This window comes from Uloborus diversus, chromosome 3 (genome assembly GCF_026930045.1).
Source record: "Uloborus diversus isolate 005 chromosome 3, Udiv.v.3.1, whole genome shotgun sequence".
Classification (NCBI taxonomy): Eukaryota; Metazoa; Arthropoda; class Arachnida; order Araneae; family Uloboridae; genus Uloborus; species Uloborus diversus.
Genome location: NC_072733.1, coordinates 173541563 through 173563597, shown reverse-complemented (window position 1 = coordinate 173563597; position 22035 = coordinate 173541563). Strand labels below are relative to the sequence as shown.

The 22035-nt window shown below is 32.7% G+C and overlaps 1 protein-coding gene across 1 annotated transcript in view; it reads right to left on the bottom strand.

Moving 5' to 3' along the window:
- The window catches only part of LOC129219053 (spectrin beta chain-like), a 321265-nt gene that overhangs the window by 54918 nt on the left and 244312 nt on the right, over positions 1 to 22035 (bottom strand). Inside the window, exons 44-54 of the mRNA XM_054853373.1 lie at positions 21515 to 21605; positions 21287 to 21442; positions 16312 to 16491; positions 15515 to 15598; positions 13136 to 13248; positions 11304 to 11418; positions 9668 to 9781; positions 9379 to 9500; positions 7202 to 7262; positions 4841 to 4942; positions 498 to 686 (exon numbers count right to left, since the gene is read on the bottom strand). Of these exons, the coding sequence (XP_054709348.1) occupies positions 498 to 686; positions 4841 to 4942; positions 7202 to 7262; positions 9379 to 9500; positions 9668 to 9781; positions 11304 to 11418; positions 13136 to 13248; positions 15515 to 15598; positions 16312 to 16491; positions 21287 to 21442; positions 21515 to 21605 (1327 nt within the window). The remainder of the gene's footprint in view (positions 1 to 497; positions 687 to 4840; positions 4943 to 7201; positions 7263 to 9378; positions 9501 to 9667; positions 9782 to 11303; positions 11419 to 13135; positions 13249 to 15514; positions 15599 to 16311; positions 16492 to 21286; positions 21443 to 21514; positions 21606 to 22035) is intronic.

Below are 22035 nucleotides of genomic sequence, written 5' to 3'. Positions count from 1 at the left end.
AAATCCTTCAGGTGTGACATTTCAAGAAATAAAGTCATGGACGGAAATTGACCAAAATATCCCTATCACTTGCACACTAACGTAATCAGAAAATTTTCAGATAGTTATAAGAAAATATCCATATTAGAACTGATGAGTCAGATGAAGAATACCATGTTCAGCCACCTCATACAAATGCTTAAATAAGGAATGCATTGAAAGTATTGAAACATAGAGTACAATACTGCTTTGGTGACTACAAAAACATAACCACATAAATGTGTTGCTAAAAACTGTAAACAATCAACTTAAAAAAAATATATATATATACTTACTACATTTTACAGATAAATATTAGTTTTTTGCATTTATTTTGAAACTCAGTATCTTAAGCTGGTAAATTCATATAATTTCATGATTTGTTTAATGCTATTAATTGGTTATTGTTAACAAAATTATCATGGCCTGAAGTGATCTTATTAAGAAGAGAATACTGTATAAAAACAATCTGTAAAAACCTGTAAGTCACGTGTTTGAGTCAGAAGTGATAGTCTATTTTCCCAAGTTTCAACCAAGGCTCTATTTGCTGCTTCTAACAACTTCAGGCTATTTTCAATATCTTTTACAAATGCACCGGGTTCCCGAAGAAGTTGGTTGCCCTTTTTCTCTCGCATTTCTATTTCATCTTGGCGCCTATCTATTTCTGTCTGAAATGGAAAAATAATGATAAGAATGCAAGGATAAATTAAGCATTAATTAAGTTTCAGAAGAATCTAGAAAAATAGTTGTTTTCTTTAACTTTGGTATAAATGACCCTATGATCTAAATAGTTTTGTTATTTTACTGATAGAGTTGATTACGAAGCTCTGTGTGCCTAAGAATGATTAGTGGATAGAATAAATATATTTACATATAATACTTACGTTTGATTGCAAATTATTAATAATACTTACGTTTGATTGCAAATTATTATAAATTAAATAGAAAGCTGGTATAAAACTGTAGATTTGGATGTTACCCACATTATCTTCTTATGCCTAAACCCCTTGACACACAATGATATCTCAGAGACATTAAAGAGTCTTTAATGGCATATAAAACTAATGATAGCTTGGTCTATGCAGATTCAAAAAGCAGGTCATAGGGGTCATAACCGCTTTTAAAATTATCAAAGATAACTTAAAATTGCTTTTTGGAGACTTCAATTTCAAGAGATTACTTTAGAAGAGCCCTATTTGTGGCCTGCTCAACTGTTACACTAGTGAATTCACCCAAATACACACTACCCCTTCCGTTTTTAGAACTCATACTTCAATAACAATCCTTTTCAAAACCAGAAGTTTAATCTCCATGTGTCTTGGAGATGTCAGTCTGCAAAGGCGTATGAAATGAAGTGTCTAAGAGGGGGTTAAAGTTATTGTAAAGTTACCCACGCTGTAAGCGAGTTTACTAGTATGGTAAGACATTAATAATTATAAAAATGTCTAATATGAAGGAATAAAATTTTAAAAATGAGCTTATTTATTGAACTTATTTAAAATTAGCATTGTAAAGTATTTTTTAACAGTATTTTGAATTATTTTTGTTCTTAAAAGTTATGAGCTGATAACTTCAATATTTTTTAAAGAAGAATGGTAGTATTGAGTTAGAATACACTATCAACACTTTAGAGCAGGGGTTCCCAACCTGTGAATCGTGACCCCAAGAGGGTCGCAAAGCATTTCTTAGGGGGATCATGACATTATCCCTAACTTCCAAAATGTATCATTGCATACTTTGTAAGTTAAAATACATAGGGGAAAAGTTGCATCAGTTTTGAGCAGCTTCAAAACTGCACGCAATGGCAAATCCAAGAGTAGGGCTATGGGGCAGCAGCAGCCCTCCCCACCTCATGCCAGTGTCTGATTCCCCACCATTCTCTAAGATTATCTTAAACTTTAGTTTAGGGACTTCAATCTCTACAAATTTTCACAAAAGAGTTCAGAATTCCCCTCCCTCATCATCCAAAACCGTATAAAACTTCATCTTTGGATATTTCGAATTCGGATTTGGTGAATTTGAATAATTTTTGTGAGAGAATCTCAAAACCTCAACCCTTATCCTGAAAGATTTCCTGTAGTCGCGTTTTCAGGACTTAATTTTGGAAATATTCCGATGAAGAGCCCTGAGCCCCATTCTGTCCCCTAACTTCATCAAAAGTAGCCAAGTAATGGGTTTTTAGGATTTTAATTTTGAAAAAAAAAACTAGGGAAGTGCCTACTGTCTCCCTTCTCATAATTAAAAATTGTTCTTAAAGCTGAAATTTCTGAACGATTCCGGTGAGGGTCTCTGAACATTTGCTCTTGTCATTAAAGATAACCTATTATCATTTTTGGACAAAAATTTCAAAACATTTCCTTGGGATTACCTCCAATCCTCTTTCCCACCACATCATTAAAACTCGTCTAAAATTTTGTGTTTGGAACTTCAATTCCGAAACAATTAAGGAGAAAAGGCTCTGAATCCAAACCCTTTTCCTAACTTTTACAACCATGGCTCATATTTGCGTTTTTAGAACCTCAAAATCAAAAATTTTCCGAGAAAGGGTCCAAATTCCTTCTCTTGCATAATTTCAACTAAGATGATGTGCAACTGAGGTTATTTAGGACGTAAAATTTTCATTTTTGAAAAATTAGAGAGCATCTCTGATCCTCCTCCCCCCTTCCCTATCGTTAAAAGTGTCTGAAACTTCCTTTTTAGGACTTCAGTTCCAAGAAATTTCAAATGCAGTCTCTGAGCTTGAACCGTTCATAGAAGTCCCTAAATCTCGTCTCCTCCAAAGAGCAACAAAGATCATCTAAACTGCAATTTTACAGATACATTTTGAACATTATCTGGGGAGGACCTTCGCGAATGTTACTACGTCGAATGCTAACGACCGTAGATTCATATTGTTAATTATATTTCTTCACTTATGTAATTCGATTCCCTTAAAGTGATTTCTCATATGCTAGTAATGACACCCCCCGCCCTCTCCTTCCAAGCAAATTTGACTCTTGCTGAACGTTTGAAGAAAAAAAGGGAGAGGACCAAACGTCCTCCTAATTTTTTGACCATGCAACGGCCTTGTTTAAAGAAAAAGCTTTCATTCACTTCAATGAAAGTCAGAAACTAAGAAAAAAAACATTCACACACTTATGTATACAATATATATATATTATATATATATATATACAGGGTGTATCAGTACAGCGTTTACAGATTTTCAAGGCAGATAGAATACACCTAGACGATGGGAATTCACATAGCAATGCATAATTGGAACCGCTTTCCTGACGCGATAGTGACGACACAAATCACAAGAAAGATAGGACACGAATATGAGGAGAAAACATGTTTATTATTTTTAAAACAGCAGAAATACTGGTAAGTTTTTTTTTCTGGTGTACACGATACATGTTGCTACATAAAGCGGAGCATCAGATGACAGTGCCTACACACACGTGGTTTTTGTTACACCAGGAAGTCTGGAACACACACACACACATGCCTGGTAATTTCGCAAACGCTCGATCTTCAATGCGCCAACGATGTGATTTATGCATCACGGCACGGTGTCGTAATTTTGAACACCTACTTTGATGACGATCGTTGGATCCTTAATGTTCTTTTTTCTTAGTTTTTGGCTGTACTAAGGATGATAAATATGTTTTCTTCCCTTTTTCATGTCTTGTCTTTTTGGTGATTTGAGTCGTCACTACCACGTCAGGAAAGGGTTTACGACCATGCATTACTATGTGGTTTCTCATCGTCTAGGTGTACTCTATCTGCTCTGAAAGTCTGTAAACGCTGTAATGACACAGCCTGTATACGCCCATGATGTGAAATTAGTGCTTTTGCAATTTAAAATATATATATATATATATATATATATATATATATATATATATATATATATATATATATATATAAATGGGGGCTCATAGGGGTCGCGATGTGAAAAAGGTTGGGAACCACTGCTTTAGAAAAATGTCCCATTAATGCGACCCGATCACTACAATGACTGATACATGGAGTCTCATCTGCACCTAGCTACTCCACAGATCCAATATTATTTCAATGTCCATTAGAACATCCAAACTGAAACCAATATAATGTTCAAAATTAAGACTTTTTTTTTTGTTTTTTTGTAATTCTTAAGACTATTTCAAACTAATTTTAAAAGTCTTGTTTCCAACGGTAAAAAAAAAATGTTGAAAGAAGTTATTTGACAGTGATAGGGTCAAAGAAATTCTAAGAACCACACACAAACGATAGACATTATGAAATATATTTTTTGAAAGAGCCGTAAAAGTGTAAAGCTTTTACAATACTTACCTAATAAAGAGGAGAAACTAGTATTTTGAAAAAAAAAAAAAAAATTCAAACAAAGCAAAAGAAAACAATGATCTCAAATTAAAAAAATAACCAATTTCTGTTCGTTACTGTTATTTTCAATATATTTCGTTGATAAACGTATTATTTTAATGTTATGTTTTACTTGTGCATAGTACTATAACATATTTAATATTAAAAAATGCAATTATCTATTAACTTCCTAGTTTTTTGGTTCTCATAAAAATAAAGCATAACTCACAAAAGTAAATGCATTATTATAGTATTTTTAAATGTGACCAAAAACATACGTTTTTTGCATTTGCATTATAGTGGATGTATACATTATAGTTTCTGTAATTGGTTTTGCTTGGACAATCGACTGTGTTAGTTTTTAACCTTGAGGTAACTGATTTTGATTAAATGTAATATAAATGTCTACAGAACATTAAAAATATATTAAAAATATATGTTAAGCACAAGAAGGAAGTATTAACAAAAGTCATACTTTCAAATCAAAATGCGCCCTTATAAGACTTTGGCCATCAGAACTAGTTGCAGGCATTTCTCCAAACTCCATTTCAGCTATCACTTCATTTATTATTTTCACCTGCAAGGAAGGATAAAAAGGAACTTTCTGAACTGATTTTATAAAATACCATGCTTTATTTATTTATTAATAGGAAATCATTATTACATCACTTTTGTTCATTCAGAGAATATTTGTTTTACTTTTGTGTTCTATTTAATTTCCTTATGTTTCTCAAATATGCCTAATGTACGTTTCACACAGTTACATTACAAAATATTCATGAAGATTTTATGCAGAAGTCAATTAAATTAATAGTTACAAAAATAAAAAAAACTAGAAATGCAAACGTATAAGGTGAGATTATTTATTTACGTATTAATTACCTTTATGGAAACATTAGTTTTTAAATTCAATAGAGTGATTTACATGAAAATAACTTCTAACATACATGTGCTTCATAGTTATATAACTGTCTTTTTTAGTGGAAGGAAATGGATTTAAATCACTATTAACAGCAAATTTTTCTGCATTGGGAAAAATGGTCTGTGGTAATCCATTGAGATATACACTCAAGAGCCAAAACATTATGACCACCTGTCAATAACGAGTTGGCCCACCTTTGGTGCACAACAAAGCTTCAACCCGCCATGGCATGGATGCCACAAGTCCTTGGTAGATGGCCGGAGACAGATTGTACCAGATGTTTAAGCAATTGTCACGCAAATCCGAGATATTGTGAATTGGTGGTCTTTGAACTCTGAGCTGCTGTCCCATGACATCCCAAATGCGTTCTATCGGATTGAGATCCGGTGAGTTAGGCGGCCCGGACATTAACTGGAATTCAGCATTATGTTCCTTGAACCACTCCAACACAATTTTAGCCTTGTGACAGGGTGTTGTCCTGTTGGAACATTCCATTTCCAGCTGGAAAAACAGAGAACATTTAAGGGTGCAACTGATCCACAATGATGTTCAGATACCCTGTGATATTTAGGGTCTGCTGTACACCACAACCATGGATCCCAGAGATGCCCAAGAAAACGTCCCCCAAATCATAATACCGCCACCACCGGCCTGTGTATGACTTACTGTACATTGTGGGAGCAACTGTTCGCATGGAAGACGGCGTATCCTGACACGGCCATCGCCGTGATGCATGACAAAACGTGATTCATCTGACCAGGCAACTCTCTCCCACTGATCCATGGACCAGTCGCGATGTTCCCAGGCTCAGCGCAGGTGCGGTTGGCGGTGATGCTTGGTCTGCAAAGGCACACGAGTGGGACGTTTGCTGTGTAGCCCCACATCCAACAGTGTCCGCTGAACAATGTGCTTTGATACTATTCTACTTGACCCTGCATTGTACTGGGCTGTCAGCTGAGCCACTGTCTGGCTCCGGTTTTGCTTCACCATGCGAGACAGTCTCCGACGACCTTTTTCTTCGATAGCGTGTGGATGTCCAATTCCATGTCGTCTACTGCTGGTTTCACTGTCATTCATCCACTTTGCATAAGTACTAACAACTGTAGGTTGCGAACAACCCACGAGTCGTGCAGTTTCTGAAATACTTGTTCCGAGCCTTCGAGCCATTACAATCTGCCCTCTATCAAAGTCGCTTGGATCCACAGCCTTTCCCATCACACACAGAAGTGAAAGAATGATTCTTCAAACTCATCAGCAGCAGTTAAATACCACTTCCACCTGATCACGTGCCTTCCACGTCATCCAGGCAAGTTTATTGCAAAATGTAGGGGTGGTCATAATGTTTTGGCTCTTGAGTGTAGTCTTTTGACAAATATATTCCCATCATAAAAAAAAAGAAAAGATAACTGCAGAGCACACTTTTTAAATTTATACGTAATATTGTTTTTCAGAAACAAATAAAAAAAAGAACAATCACCTTGTATGCTTTATTTGGATTTAGATTTGCACATTGTTGTGCTCTCTTCTAAGTATAGCAGTTTATTGGAAAATGTGCAAGAATTGAGCTTGCACATTTCAGCTTGCACACATGAACTCAATGTGTAAGACCAAATAAAGGGAGAACAGATGAAAAAGAAAGGGCAGTTATAGAGCTTTACAAAATGCTACATGGGTCTGTCTGCAATGAACTTTGCTGAAAGATCAGAGCCGACAAGACGTCATGTCAACCCAGTCAGAAACCAGGGGCACAGCCCTTGGGGAGCCTCTGCTTGAACTTGGGTTAAATTTTATGGAGGGAGGAGGTCTGAAGACTCAACTGATCACAAGGCTCTTGATATCCCTGTGAATGTTCCCTCAGTTATAATTAAAAATATGTAAATTGATATTTATTTTTAAGAGAAAAAGAATACTTACTAAATCATTTGCATCTTTTATGTACTTAAGGCATGTATATGCATATTCAATATAACCTTTCCTGGAAAACAATTGTATTTGATTAAAGATAAAGTAGTACAATTTAACTGTTTTTTAAATATTGATATTTTAATTCAAGTTTATTATTTACCAAGAATTTGAACACTGTCTAATTTAATGTCAATTCTTTATAAACATTCTAAAATTTATAAATCAGTCCAGCTTCTCATCGCCGCTTTTAATTTAAATACATGGTGTGTCACAATTTTCTCTAGGGCTTGGAAGGCTTATTAAACAGACATGCAACCAATACAGCAACAATGTTGACTTAACTGGAAAAAAGAACTCTTACAAGTTTTGTTTCAAATTTCCAATATGTGAAGCTTTCGTGATGCAGCAAATATCAGGTCTAAAGACTAATTCCTGTTTCACTTGCTGTATCAAGTCAGGATCAATGGTATCCAACGTGGTTGTTATCTTTTGGCTTAAATCTTGTAAAGCACATAGCACAAGGGGCCCAAACCAACAACTTTTTATGTAACCACATAAAAAATACTGCATGGAGCTAAGTCTGGAGAGCATGGTGGCCACGGAAGAAGGCAATTGTCATTGTCAGAACTTTGTCCAATCCAATGACTAAGAGGCTACTTATTGAGGAAATAGCTAGCATCTGTCATATAATGGGGAGGTGTCCCATCTTGTTGGAAAACGAATAGCCATTGATCATTACATGTTACAATGAGTCAAACTAGAGTTAGACTTTTGACTTCATCACAAAAGAATTGCACATCAAATATTTGTGAAATTAAACTTGTAGAGTTTCCTTCTCAAGTAGTCCATGTTGTTGTTGTACTGATATCTTTGTTTTAATAAGCCTTTCAAAATCCGGGGGGAATTGTGACACACCCTGTATTGACTATCATATTTTATTCCAGATGTAAATTTTTGATTTTCTTGAATTGATTTTGGTTTACAGTATAAAGTACTTCACTTATCCAACTACTCATCTGTCCTTTTGCAAAGGCAAGAACTGAAATTTCATTTTAAAGCATTTTTCAATGTATAAACTTTTAATATTATTAGATAAACACTGAGTAAAAATTGTTTATATGATATTGAAACGATTTTAACAATCAAATTGTTTCCATAAAGAATGTGGGATAAACTGAAATAGTTAAAATAAATTACATTTTTCAAAATGAGCAAATTGTAGCTTTATTTTGTAAATTACTGTACATGAAGAGAGAACATTGTACTTCATGGTAGAACTAGTACTGAAATGTTACTTTTCATTTTTTGGTAGTAAATTTGTAACGTGGTTCCCAAAATGAGATGGACACAGTAGGCTTTAGCCGCCATGGGCGGCAATTGAGTTTATTTTAGCTTTAGTTTAAATTCTTACTTTCAAATAAAAGAGGAAAAGTATCACTTTGCCCCATATATAGGGTAAAGTGATAAATAATTTTTATAATGAAATATTTTCAATTTCTTACTCAAAAATGCTTTTTTTATGAATGACTAAATAAACTAATGAAAAACCAATAAATGAATAAATAGACAAAATATTTAATGAACAAATAAATAAATGAATGAATAAATGAATAAAAAAAATAAATACACTATTTCCCTTTGCCTGGCAAGTGCTGACAAACTGTTTTAAACATTTAAAATCAAAATATGTCTAGTATTAGATGAATAACTACTGCTCTGAACGTCAGTAGGTCTAAATTAATGTTTGAAAGATTAATAAGAACTTTATCATTTTATATCAAAAAACATTTTTCATATACCACAAAATAATACGATTTGAGTATCAAATTTTGAAAATGCTTGTATTATCCTCCATGTTGATCTTCAGAGGTAACCTTTTTCTAACTAGAATCAACCCTACTTTTGATAACATAGTCAAAATATTGTCAGATAAGGGAAGCAAACCAAGTAAAATACTTTATTGCCCCACATTCTCTTAATAAAGAGCTTAGGATAAAAGTAAGTTACAGAAAGAGTTTTAGTTCACAGAAAATGGGACATACTTTTTTCCTGTTAATGTTTCAAAATGTTTATAATTCTTTTTTTTTTAATTTAATCAATTTGAAATGCTTCAGTATAATGTGCAGAGAAATTTTAAATATAAATCATGCATAAATGTTTTTTGAAAAAATACATAAATTTTCTACTTTTCATTCAACTGTTCTTCAAGTGTCACCCATTCTCGTTGAGCTTCATTAATTTTATCATGAATTCTTCCAGCTGACAGTTCATGCTTCTCTGCCAAATACTCGGCCTCGTTGTCTTGTTTCTATTCACAGAGCATAAAAGACATCTCATTTTTCATAAATGCCAAGAAGTCATGCAGTTAGACAATTAAAATATTTATTACAGAAACACTTAATGTAATACGTAATACGGGCAATGTAATAGGGGCTATTAGTAACATACTGGATAAAAAATGAATAAATTTTTTACTTTCATTTTCTCCTTCAGAGCAGAAAGGTCTTTTTCGATGGACTCTAACTTTCTTTGCATAGCGTCGACAACATTGAGCTCTTTCACTTCCTCTCTTGATCGTAGAATGAGTGACTGTAAAATAACCAAGCATATAGTAAACAATATTTTTTTAAAAAATATGTCTTTGGCATGAATTCATTTGAAAACCATTGAAGTGAATATCAGCGGTCCTATCAAATCTCTCCTTATAGCAGACTGTATGCTACATATCATTTTTAAAATATCAACAAAATATATAAGAGAATTTTTTAAATCAAAATACAGTATTAATGAAAAATAATTCTGAGTTCTTGCAACCTTATTAAAAACCAAATGATTTTTTTTTTTGTCTAAGTTTTCCTTAGACAACATGGTAATATGTTGGGGTATGCAGAATTTATTTCTATTGCAGCAGAGCAATGTAAACAGTGTATGTTACATGTTGCAAAAAAGACTCCAGATGAAAAAGCCTTAAATCAATGAGCGGAAGAATTCATAGAAACTTAAAGTATATTAAACTATCAAAATTAGTGTAAAGTGGAAAATTTACTAATATTGACCTAAAACATCAAATAATAGCTGCCACTAAAACTGTAAATTCAGAAATCTTTTCCAAGTTAGAGAAGGGAGACTGATTACTATTGTGATGTCTGTTGAACAACTAACGATTTGTGAATCAAAACATATAAAATGGGCGCACAATTTTGTACATTTTAAACATATTTTAGTAAAAAACGTATGTTCAAATGTGTTTATTTCCAACAAAATATAATTTTGTAATTTTGACCCGATTTAAAATTTTGTTTTACCAGACCCGAATCTATAAAATTTGGGCCCGCCCCTGCAAATAATCTGTAGGGTCCCTCCCTAAAGACCAGCAGCTTATATTTGTAACATTAATAAGTCTTAGTTCTATTTTGCTTTTTTTTCTTTTTCAATTTCTTGGGCCATAGGGCCCTTCAAGGACGTGGGCCCCCTGCACTGCGGGGTCTGCAGATCCAGGCCTGTCTTTTACATAATCCAGTATTTTATACATGCCACTAAGTAGAAGTTACTTTTTGTGCTTATTTTCCATTTACTTTTAACATCTCATAATGAATTCATTGATCTTCATTTGAAGCAATTTAAATATCTAAATTTAATTCCTAATTCATTAATAACATCAGTGAATATTTTAACTTTCTGCCTTTTTCAGCATTAAAATACTTAATACTTTTGAGTAGTTGTGTACTTGATGCAAAACAAGAGAAAAACTCAACCCATTATGGCTGGTATTAAGTGTATTCATCTGCTTACTGCAGCATATTTTACGCTTATCCAGCAAAGAAAAATTTCAGTTTATCAAACATCATTAGCTCTTCATCAACCAAGTTTCAATTTACATTAATTTATTATTTTTAAAACTTTTCATTGAATCCAAAAATGCAATTACACACTATCACTGAAATCTTATGTTTGCTCTTCTCATCACATTTACAAAATAATTTTTAGAAAGAAAGAGTCTGTAGAACAAGTTTACTTTTTAATTTTATTTTTTTTTTAAATTTTCAATGCTACAAATATCAGTTTTTGAGTTCTTTTATACTGCATGCATTAACTCAAGAAAATATATCACCTTCTCCCTTATTCTTTCAATTGTGTCATCAACATCTTTCATAAACAAGTGAACTTCAGCCGCATCTTTCAGTTTTTTGTTATAGAGCAGAATTTCGTCTTTCAGCCAATTGTACCTGTCCAAGTATTGAAAATTATTATGAATATTAAACTTTTACTAAAAACCTAACATACTTCATTTCTATAACTAATAGTACAGCTAAAGGCAACTGGTAAACGATTTTATCTACAGAGAATGAATTGTTGGAAAACAAATAGAAATTAACTGAATTGCAACGAACAACCACTCTTGACAAATGAAACTAAGTATTAGTTTGCATGCTGTTTTAAGTACACATATCAAATAATTGCTTCTTATAAGGCAATTAAATTTATGGATTTCACAAAATTGATTTTTGTAAACAAGAGTGCTAAGCAGTTTACTTTTGATTTGACACATATAAAAATATAATTATTATTTTTCAAGATAGAATGAAGAGATTTCAAAGGCCAAAACCACTGAGAAAAGTCTTAAAATATTCAACAATTCATGACAAAAGAGGCATACATGAACAATAAAAATTACATACGCATGTTTCCAAGTTACAAGAACACACCACTTCAGTGTCACATGGAGCAAATTCTTGCACTGAATCCTAATTCTCAATCCTCAATTAAAAGAAAAAAAAACTAGGATTCAGTATAGTCGAACTTGCTTATAATGAGCCCTGATTTAACGAGAACCCTAATTTAGGAAGGAAATCAGATATACTTGGTTGGTACAATGTTAAATCTAGAGGAGCATAACTCGCTTTTAACGAGCAAACCCCGCTTAAAGCGAGTAATATTTCCGTGATTCATAAAATTTCTGTAGACTTCCAACTAACATTATCCTTTTCTGGGAAAATTTTCTTTAACACTTAAAAGTGAACTGAAAGTTAGTGATAAATAATAAAACCAGAGAACAAGCAATGACAGCAAGCGAAAAAGCATTTAAAAATTATGTATGTGTGTTTACGTATATTTCTCAAAAACAATGACCAAAAAAAAAAAAAAAAACAGACATTCAGATAGTTGAAAGCAAATTAACCAACTTCTTTGGAACTGCAGAGAGGTCAAAAAGAAGAAAAAAAGAGACTATGATGAATTTTTAGGATTTATTTCACAAACTTGTTTTTTAGGAGAACTCGGATGTAAAGAGCAAATATTGGGGTCCCTTTGTGCTAGTTATAAGCGAGTTCGACTGCACAAGAAAATGAAGCAATGCAACAGAAGTTAATATTTTTGAATTCTGTAGAAATTTTCAGAAAAATAATGATGAAACAAGAAGGTCTTTGTTTCTGAGGAGGACACTAAAGGATTTATCTAATATAAAAATTCAAATATTAGCCAGACTAAAATTAAAATAGGAGTCATTTTTTGTTATACATTGTCTAATTATCCTATATTTACCATTATTTGAATGTTTTTAAACAACAATGTACAGTAAAGTCCAACCAAACAACGTAAGTAGAAGCACAAATTTATAAATTACAGCAGACACGTGTTTCGGCGTTACAGGGAACGCCTTTTTCAATGCAAAAATAATGAGCTTATGGATGAAAAGACATCCGACAAAAGCTTTTGTCGGATGTCTTTTCATCCATAAGCTCATTATTTTTGCATTGAAAAAGGCGTTCCCTGTAACGCCGAAACACGTGTCTGCTGTAATTTATAAATTTGTGCTTCTACTTACGTTGTTTGGTTGGACTTTACTATTCAGCACAAAGGTATTTATTTATCTTAACAATGTACAGTATTAAAAAAAAAAACATTAAAAGCATCTTCTTGCTAAAGGTTTCAAAATAGAATTACCTATCACTGATTCTTTCATAGCGGTCATAAACCCCTTTTTGGTGCTCTTTTCTAGCCAGTTTCTTAGCCAGTTGTTTCATTTCTTCCAGAACACGCTCATCTAGTTTCACATTCTGTTCAAAAAATATAGAGAAAGCTATGATTGCACTTAATTTTATACATTTGTGACTGCATACTCTATTCTGACTTCTTTTAACTGTCTATGATGTGATAACTGTAATCTTTATTTATTTACTCATTTATATTTTCTTCTGGGCCAAGTTAGGCTGGTCCTAGTCAGTTAATAAGTCCCCAATGAAGATCAATTGACCTCTTAAAGCTATCCACCCCCTTGCTCATTACCGCCTCTTCTGGTAAGCTGTTCCAAATGCCCACCATCCTATTAAAGAAATAATTTTTCCTAATTTCTAGGTTAGCTTGAGATTTGAATACCTTAAAACAATGACTCCTCATCTTGCTTTGCGTACAAAAATTTAGCCCATTAACATCTTTCATTTTGATAAATTTAAACTGAATCATGTCCCCTCTGCCTCTTCTTTGCTCCAGGCTATACATATTAAGCCCATTAAGTTTGTTATCATAGTCTAAATCTGAAAGTCCTTTCACTAGTCTAGGAACCCTTCTTTGAACCCTTTCTAATACAGAAAACTCTTTCTTGAGATAAGGAGACCAAAACTGAACAGCATACTCCAAATGAAATTTTACTATACTCCTATACAAAGGCAGAAGAACCTTCTTAGATTTGTTTGAAATAGACCTATTGACAAAACCAAGCATTCTGTTGGCTTTGTTACTTGCAACACGGCCCTATTGACTAATTTTGAAACCCTGATTTATTAAGGTACCCAGATCAATGACATTTTCTGCCTGACAAATGACCGAACCCTGTAAATAATTACCCTCATTCTTATATCCATGACCTAAGTGTAGCACTTGACATTTCCCTACATTAACTGCCATACTCCACCTATCCGCCCACACAGTAATATGATCTAAATCCTCTTGAAGCTGTTTTACTTGTTCTTCATTTTCTACAATCCCTTAACTTTTACATCATCAGCAAAACAATTCATGCTTCCGGAAATATTTTCATTGATGTCATTCATAAAAATAATAAATAAGAGAGGTCCTAAAACTGAACCCCGAGGAACCCTGCTTAAAACATCACTCCATTTAGAATGATTTCACCTCACAACTATTGTTTGTTTCCTTCCAGTCAGCCAATTTCTAACCCAAAGTAAAGTTTTTCCTCCTATTCTTATATCAGCTAGTTTGCTGAGAAGAGCAACGTGAGGTACCTTATCAAAAGCTTTTTGAAAATCAATATAAACAATATCCACACACTTTTTGTTATCTAAAGCAAAGGTAACCTTGTCGTAGAAATGCAATAAATTAGTAGCACACGATTTACTTCTCCTGAACTCAGACTGCAAACTAGTAAACAGACTATTTGTCTCTAAGAAATTCATAATCTTAATTTTGATCAAAGTTTTGAATATCTTACAAACCACTGAAGTTAGACTTACAGGTCCATAATTTCCTGAATTATCTTTAGACCCTTTCTTGAAGAGTGGCGTTATGTTAGCCAGCTTCCAGTCCTTGGCACTTTCCCTGAGTTATAAGAAGCATTGAAAATATTTAAAATAACATCCACTAATTTCTCTGCATATTCCACTGAATTTTTTGGATAAATATATTATCCGGTCCTGGAGTTTTAGTTGCTTTATTTTTTTTTTTCAAATGAAATAGAACCTCCTCCCTGGAAAACACAAAATCCTCCAGATGTATAATAGCTTGTGTCTTGTTAGTGTCAACTGTTGGGATGCAGTTATTGTTAAGCACACTGGAAAAAAAGGTGTTAAGAACATTTGTAATATCCCTATAGTTTTGAATTAAAATTCTATGCTCATCAACCAATGGCCCAATTAGACTATTTCAAGCTTTCCCAGAATTTGCGTAAGCAAAAAACCTTTTAGGATTCCTGTCAATGTTATCTGCTATTCTTTGCTCCAATTCCCTTTTCTGAATACGTACCAAATACTTAAAATTACGCCTTGCCTTACAATACTGGAGCCTATCAGCACTCTGACCAGTTCTTTTAAACTGACAAAAAGCATCTTGCTTATAATTTAGAGCTTCTTTTTTCTCCCTGGAGAACCACATGGGCCAATTTTTGGTACTAACACCTTATCTCCTAAATGGAACATAATCCCTAACCGTTTTTTGCTAGTTTTTCCTTAAATTCTATCCACTGCAGATCTATGTTGCTATTTTTCAATCCTGAGGACTAACACACAAAAATATGGATTGATTCAAAAGTAGATGCTAACCAGATATTTTGCAATTGCTCTGTCACTAAAGTACTATTAACTACCTTACCGTATGTGTATCATTTAACTTCGATTGAAGAACAGAACAATGTTCATAATCTTTTCCAACTTCATTGGCTTGAATCATTAGTTCCTAAAAACAATGTATTCACACTTTAATCCATAAACTACTCTAGCATTTTAGAGTTGAATAAACAACATACTAAATATTTAACTTTAAGTGTCAAACAACAATGAAACACAACATGTTTTATTAAACTTCTGTTTTTAATGCATGTTTCTTGTGACAATTGTTCATCAGCATTCATCAAAGGAGTCTAGAATTTCTTATCCACCTACTGAATTTTTTCACTCTCTAAAGAAGAGATTTATTTAAAAATTTGTTAATTTAATTATTTTTTTAATCAATTTCATAGTTGAAAAGTTTCTTGAATAGATAAATATCTGTTATTAATCACTCCTAAGCATAATGTTTTCTTTTGAAAATAGACATATATTCTGCATTTTATATTCAATCAAACATAAGTGTACAGTATTTATCCAAAATAAAAGATAAATACTGCACTTTTTTAAAATATGCTTTATTATTATTGATTATCTCCTTTCTTATAAGGTTCAATTGCTTTTTATTTGATATAATGTGCTCAACTTTGGTTTTTGGTTCACTCAGATTTGACCACTAAATACGGGTACATCAAACATTCTTTTCAACAAGAGCAATAACTTTTTTATTGAAAATTGTGCTCATTGAATATAGGAGAAGGAAGGACAAGGTGTTATTCACTTTTTTAAAAGAATTTGTATCAACATGTGTTGCAATGCATATGAAACTTTTTTATAATTTACCTTTTCCTTTATCCAAGTGTCGGCCTTTTCAAAATAGCCATGTATAACAAGCATTTCCCTTGCTTCTTCTAAATCACTTCCCATACGAGCAACATTTTCTTTCACTTCTTCCCAGTCCTCTAAAATAAGTTGTAAACGAACTTGAACTTCTTCCCCAGAAAGTTGCAGCTCCTTGCTTTCCTAAAATAAATACCAAATACTTTTAATAGCACAAACTCTAATCATAAAATGATTTAGTGTGCAATATATAATTTTATACAACATTTTAATGCTCCCAATACTGAAATGAAAATTTTTATGATATTTTTATACATTTGTATTGAAGGTTTGTTTTATGGTTATAGCACATTAAACTAGCATTTAAAAATTCTTGTTAGAGAGAGAGTTGTGATGGCAATTTTCCATTTCAAAAATGCTGTGCAAGAAATCTTTTGGTCAAAACGTAAATGATTGATATTACCTTACTGATGAACATTTATCATTGGGCTGATTTTAGATTTCATTAATTTCAATGCAAATAAAACACTCAAACTTGCAAATTTTGTTTCAAATCTTTCCCATTTATGTATATTGAATTAAATAATGAACATACAATTGTTTCAGCTCTCTCTCTCTCTTCTCTCTTGCCAGTTTTAATTAAGTAGCATTTTAAAATAATTTTTGATTTATTATAAATTTATTAGCTTGAAGGAGGAATGTCTTTAAGGTTCATATTTAGCAGAATACAAATGAAAAATACTAATTCATGTTCTACACATAACAGTTCATCTGTTAAAGCTGGATTTATATTGTCTTACAAAAATCATCTGAATTAATGCAATTTTAGTAAACACTGATATGTCAGCAGCTGTGGCAAAGGGAGGGAGGTGAAATCTCCCAGGCAATTTGCAAGAGGTAGCGAATTCTCTACATAGAATTAATATTTAAGAGACTAATGAAATACCACAAAAACAGCGAAGCTGAAAGTTTAAACAACAATGCAGGATTCATTACCTACTGCACAAAGTATATGCTCCACTATTCTCCATAAACTTAGAGCTTTAGAGCTCTTAAAATTTTAAAAACAATATGGCAAATACTGATTCTTCAAATACTTAACAAAATACAAAGTATAATAAATAAATATAAAATATTTTTCCACTATATAAGGGTTTAAATCTAAGGCAGGCAGTTATGGATCTATGAGTAATTTTTACAAAGAGTAAAAATTTTAAAACTCAGATTGAACTAAATATAGTGAATTTTCTGCAGAAAAATGCTCTGTTGACAGTTCATAGTTAGGTTTCAGGAGGGGTATATCTTTTGAAAATAATAGATTGCATTTCTATGATAAGTTTAGCATAGCTTTTTACATTGATTTTACAAAAGCTTTCAAAATACCACATGTTGTTCTTCTAAGCAACTTGGCAAGTATAATGGAAGGAGAAAAAGCTAGAATTTGGGTTAGAAATTGGCTGAGTGGAAGGAAACTAAAAGCAATTGTTGAGGTAATAATTCATATTGAACTGATATTTTTAGCGGTTTAACATGGTTTAGTTTTCAGGTCATTACTGTTTGTTGTTTTTTCATTCGTAACATAAGTAGTTTTGCAGGTGATGCCAAAGCTGATGTGACATTAAATATACAGTGAAAACACTTAAGACAGATTTAGATTAGATTTATAAGCAGGCAAGCAGTTCCATGGGGTACATTGTTTCAAAGTTCGAAAATGCTGCCTCATTAAGATCAGAGAAATAATCCTGAACATTATTATTTACAGGTATTTACCATTAGAGAAGTGAAAAAAGTTGTTGATTTTATACATATTTTAGCGTTTGTATTTTTAAGGAAGTTTATAAATATTTATAGAGAAGTTTGGTAAGACCATATTTGAGGCAGTTAGAAGCAAAGGGATGCAAGTGCACATTTTCAAGTTTTGAGTAAAATGCGTATAAAGATTTTGGCCTATGTAGGCTTTCATTGATTTTTTTTTCTAAATCATGCTGCACAGCAGCACCTACCAGAGCTACTAATACTATCTCTTGCCCCAAGACAGAGGAGTTCACCGACCATTTGTACTGGTTATCTCCAAATTTTTAATTTTGCCACTTGCAGCCCTTTGCTTTTCACTGCCTTATTTGTAGTATGCAGTTTAGTACCTTTTCTCTTTAGTCCTGCTATCTTAAACAAGATCATACTTATTAGAAAGCATTGAAAGGAAGGCTACAGACAAATTCTTCTAATACGCATAAATCCAGGCCCATCATTTTGAATTTTTCCAGGGGGCAAAGGGTATATACTCAGTGCAAATTTTATCCGAAAACAAAAATCACACCTATGTGTACAAATATTAAATTTTCAAATCAGGGTGAGAAGGGGGGCAATTGACCCCCTCCCCATCCACTCCTCTAAATAACAGGTCTGCATTAATGTAGTTTTGCATACATGCACATACAACTGTGGCTGCACTGGTGCAAAACTTGGCCAAGAACCAGATTTTGAAAGAATTTGGTAAGTAACCCCAACATTAAGCCTACTTTATTTCATTTTGCAATGAATTTATTTCTTCCTTTTCCTCAGAGGATCACCTACATATATAGAGAAGCCCCCAATGCATGAAACCAACAAAGGCTCAGAGACATTACTTACACTATTGCTACTAAGCTCTTACCTATCTTACTCAAAATTATTTGCTAAACCTGGTTTCTCTGTATGCTGCTATAACAAATTTATAGGACCTTATCATGCCATCTTTCTCCATACCCATGCATCTTCTTTTAGTCATTACTCATCTTCAACTAATTATAAATTATACACATACATAACTATGGAGTCTTTTTTTTTAATTTTTGACTTCGAACATAACTTCAATGAAACTAATCGATAAAAAAGTTTCAATTAAAATTGAAGTTTTTAAAAATTAATTTTGCTTTTTTACACAATTCTTTTTTAGTAATAATTGATGAAAATAAAAATGAAAAATAAGATATCGCAGTTAAATTTTTATTCTAGTAACTTAATTTTTTTTTAATTTTGCAGGGGAAGTTTTTTCACAGTTTAGTAATTTTTAGCTCTGAAATATTTACCTCGCAGAAAATATATGACGTTTTGGAAGAGTGGCAAATTTAGTTTCTGTGCCAGGCGATCAAAACTAACTCTGTCATTGCCCTGTAGTATGCTAAATAGATATCATATCTTTTGAAACAAAAGCTTTTAATTAAATGAAAAAAACAGCAGAAAGGCTTTGTGCTAATACAGTGAATTCCCAAAATAGTGATCCATTTACATGAAAACACTAATGCAGGGGGTTCTCAAACTTTTCCAACCCGAGGCACACTTTAAAGAATTTTAAAAATTTTACTCCACCCTAGTCTATCTCTATCACGTACATATACATGTAAAAATTTACCGTGGGGTTAGGAAGTCTTATTGAAACAAATATATTACCAATACAGCAACAAGGCTGACTTTATTGGAGAATGAAACAATGGTACAAGTTTTGTTTCCGAAATGAATAACACAGGGCAAAAGTGATTTTGGTGCTGGGGTTTTCGGAACTGATTTCTTATGAATTTGGTACCCTGAGTTCAAATATGACATCAGTTTTTGCCCAGAAGCACAAATTTCTAAGATATAACATTTAAATATACATAAAACAGGTTGAAGTTACATCTATAGGTCAAATAAAACACAAAACAGGGATTTTGTATTCTTATTGTGTTGTACAAATAATAAGAGATAGATTAGCCAAACAGTCCAATTAGGCTCTTGGGACATGGGTCCCTAATTTTTAAGAGCCTCAAAATGACTAAAATTGTAGTAGTCTTACTTAAGAAAACTTTACCTTAATTTTCTTTTATTTTCTTAAATTTTCTCCTTTATTTATTTACCTTTTTTTCGTGTACTTAAGTGTGGGATACTCTGCCTCCTAACAAATATTTTGAACGAGTGGTAAAACACCTCAACACCCCTGAAATGGTGGTTCCCCATTAATGTTTATGTTTATAAGGTTTGACTTCAGAGGACCCAACAAAAAATGTTTATTTTGGGTCACCCGCTTTATTAATCAGGCATGAAAAATACTGTATACAAAGATCCAGCTCATCACACTTCGCAAGAAGCGAATATATGCAAGCCAAGAACTGACACATTGATCTTAACTTGTTGAAACGTTATTACTAAACTTGTCAAACTTTTACAGCATCTGGTGAATTTTCCTTTAAGTTACTAGACTGCAGGCTGACAATAGGGTAAATATACCAGAAGCAATCCTTGTTTAAGAAGCCTACACTTGCTTTAGAAGTGCACAAAATGGAGCTAAAACTGCACATTTTGGGTAAAACAGCAGCATTTATCTAAAAAAGTAGAGCTGCTAGAGAAAAACTAATTTCATATTTCGATTCAGAGCCCTAAGCATATCTAAAATCAGTTCTCAAACTCTGGGCACCAAAGAAAAAAAAATTTTTGTTGGCCTGTGTAATATATGCATCTTTCCTATTGCGACAAATATCAAGTCTAAAGTCTAACTTTTGTAGTACTCGCTGTAGCATATCTCGATCAATCTTAGATAATGTGGTTAAGATCTTTTGGCATTAATCTTGAAAATTAAAACCAAAACGAACCCCCTCCCCCTCCCCAGAGACAGGCAACCATTCTTTCATGCTGCACCACTATTCGTGGACGACATCACAAGAATCTTAACATCTAGTTTCCCTACCATATGGAGGCACCTGGATTCCTACACTGAAAAACTGCAATAGGAATTTAATTTTGCCAAGAGTATTTACAGCCAACACAATGCTCAAGGGATCTTTTACATGCTGCATAATGCTTAGCAAAATTGGAGTAAAAACAAGAAAGTAGTAATGCTAAGTGGTTAAATTGTACATACAGATTATGAGTCAAACACCCATGAAACTGACATATTAAAAATTTGGTAATGATTCTCGGGAAAAGTTTACTTCTGTGCTCTAATCATATTGTAAATTTTACTTACATCAATCAGCTGGTTCATCACTGGCTCATGAGCTTCCAGTTCTGCCTGAACTGTCTGTTGTTTCTGAAGACATTTGATTTTTTCCTCGGTTCCCAAGTGATTGTAATCTTTCAATGTTCGCAACTTATTTTTCTTCTCCTTAATCCATGCTTCTGCCTACGTGGAATAAACATAAATAATTTTCTTTGCACATAATCAAGAAGCTGTGTTTATATTTTAAGAACTAACCTCTATGGTGTCTCTTTTGAATTTTGCATACTTCAAAGAATCTGAAAGAATCTGGCTTCGCTCAGAACTGAAATCTAGTAATCTTTTTCTCCTGGAAAAGAAAATTAATTGCCTTATGTTTTTTTTTGCACATTTTTAATTGTTAACAAGCGTTCATTTATAGTCTAACCACTTTTAATGAAGTGAACAATCACAAGTGAATCTAAGCCAAAAAAAAAAATCAATTAAGAAGGTGATTATTTTACAGCCTATTTAGAAGGAACTAAAAGACAAAGCAAAATTTGGCAGCAATTTTGGATATTTGTGTTTTTAAATTAAAGCGACACATAACATGTTCAATAAAGGGTATATGCTACTTTATAATTCATGTTCTTAAATTCAAAAAGCCCTACACTAATTTATATCGAAAAGTTTTGAAGGTATTAAAGCGAAAAATATACAGTTTCATTGACTATTTCATTTCCAACATTCATCCTTAATTTGAGCAAAATATCAGTTTTATAATGCTAATAATTTGAAAA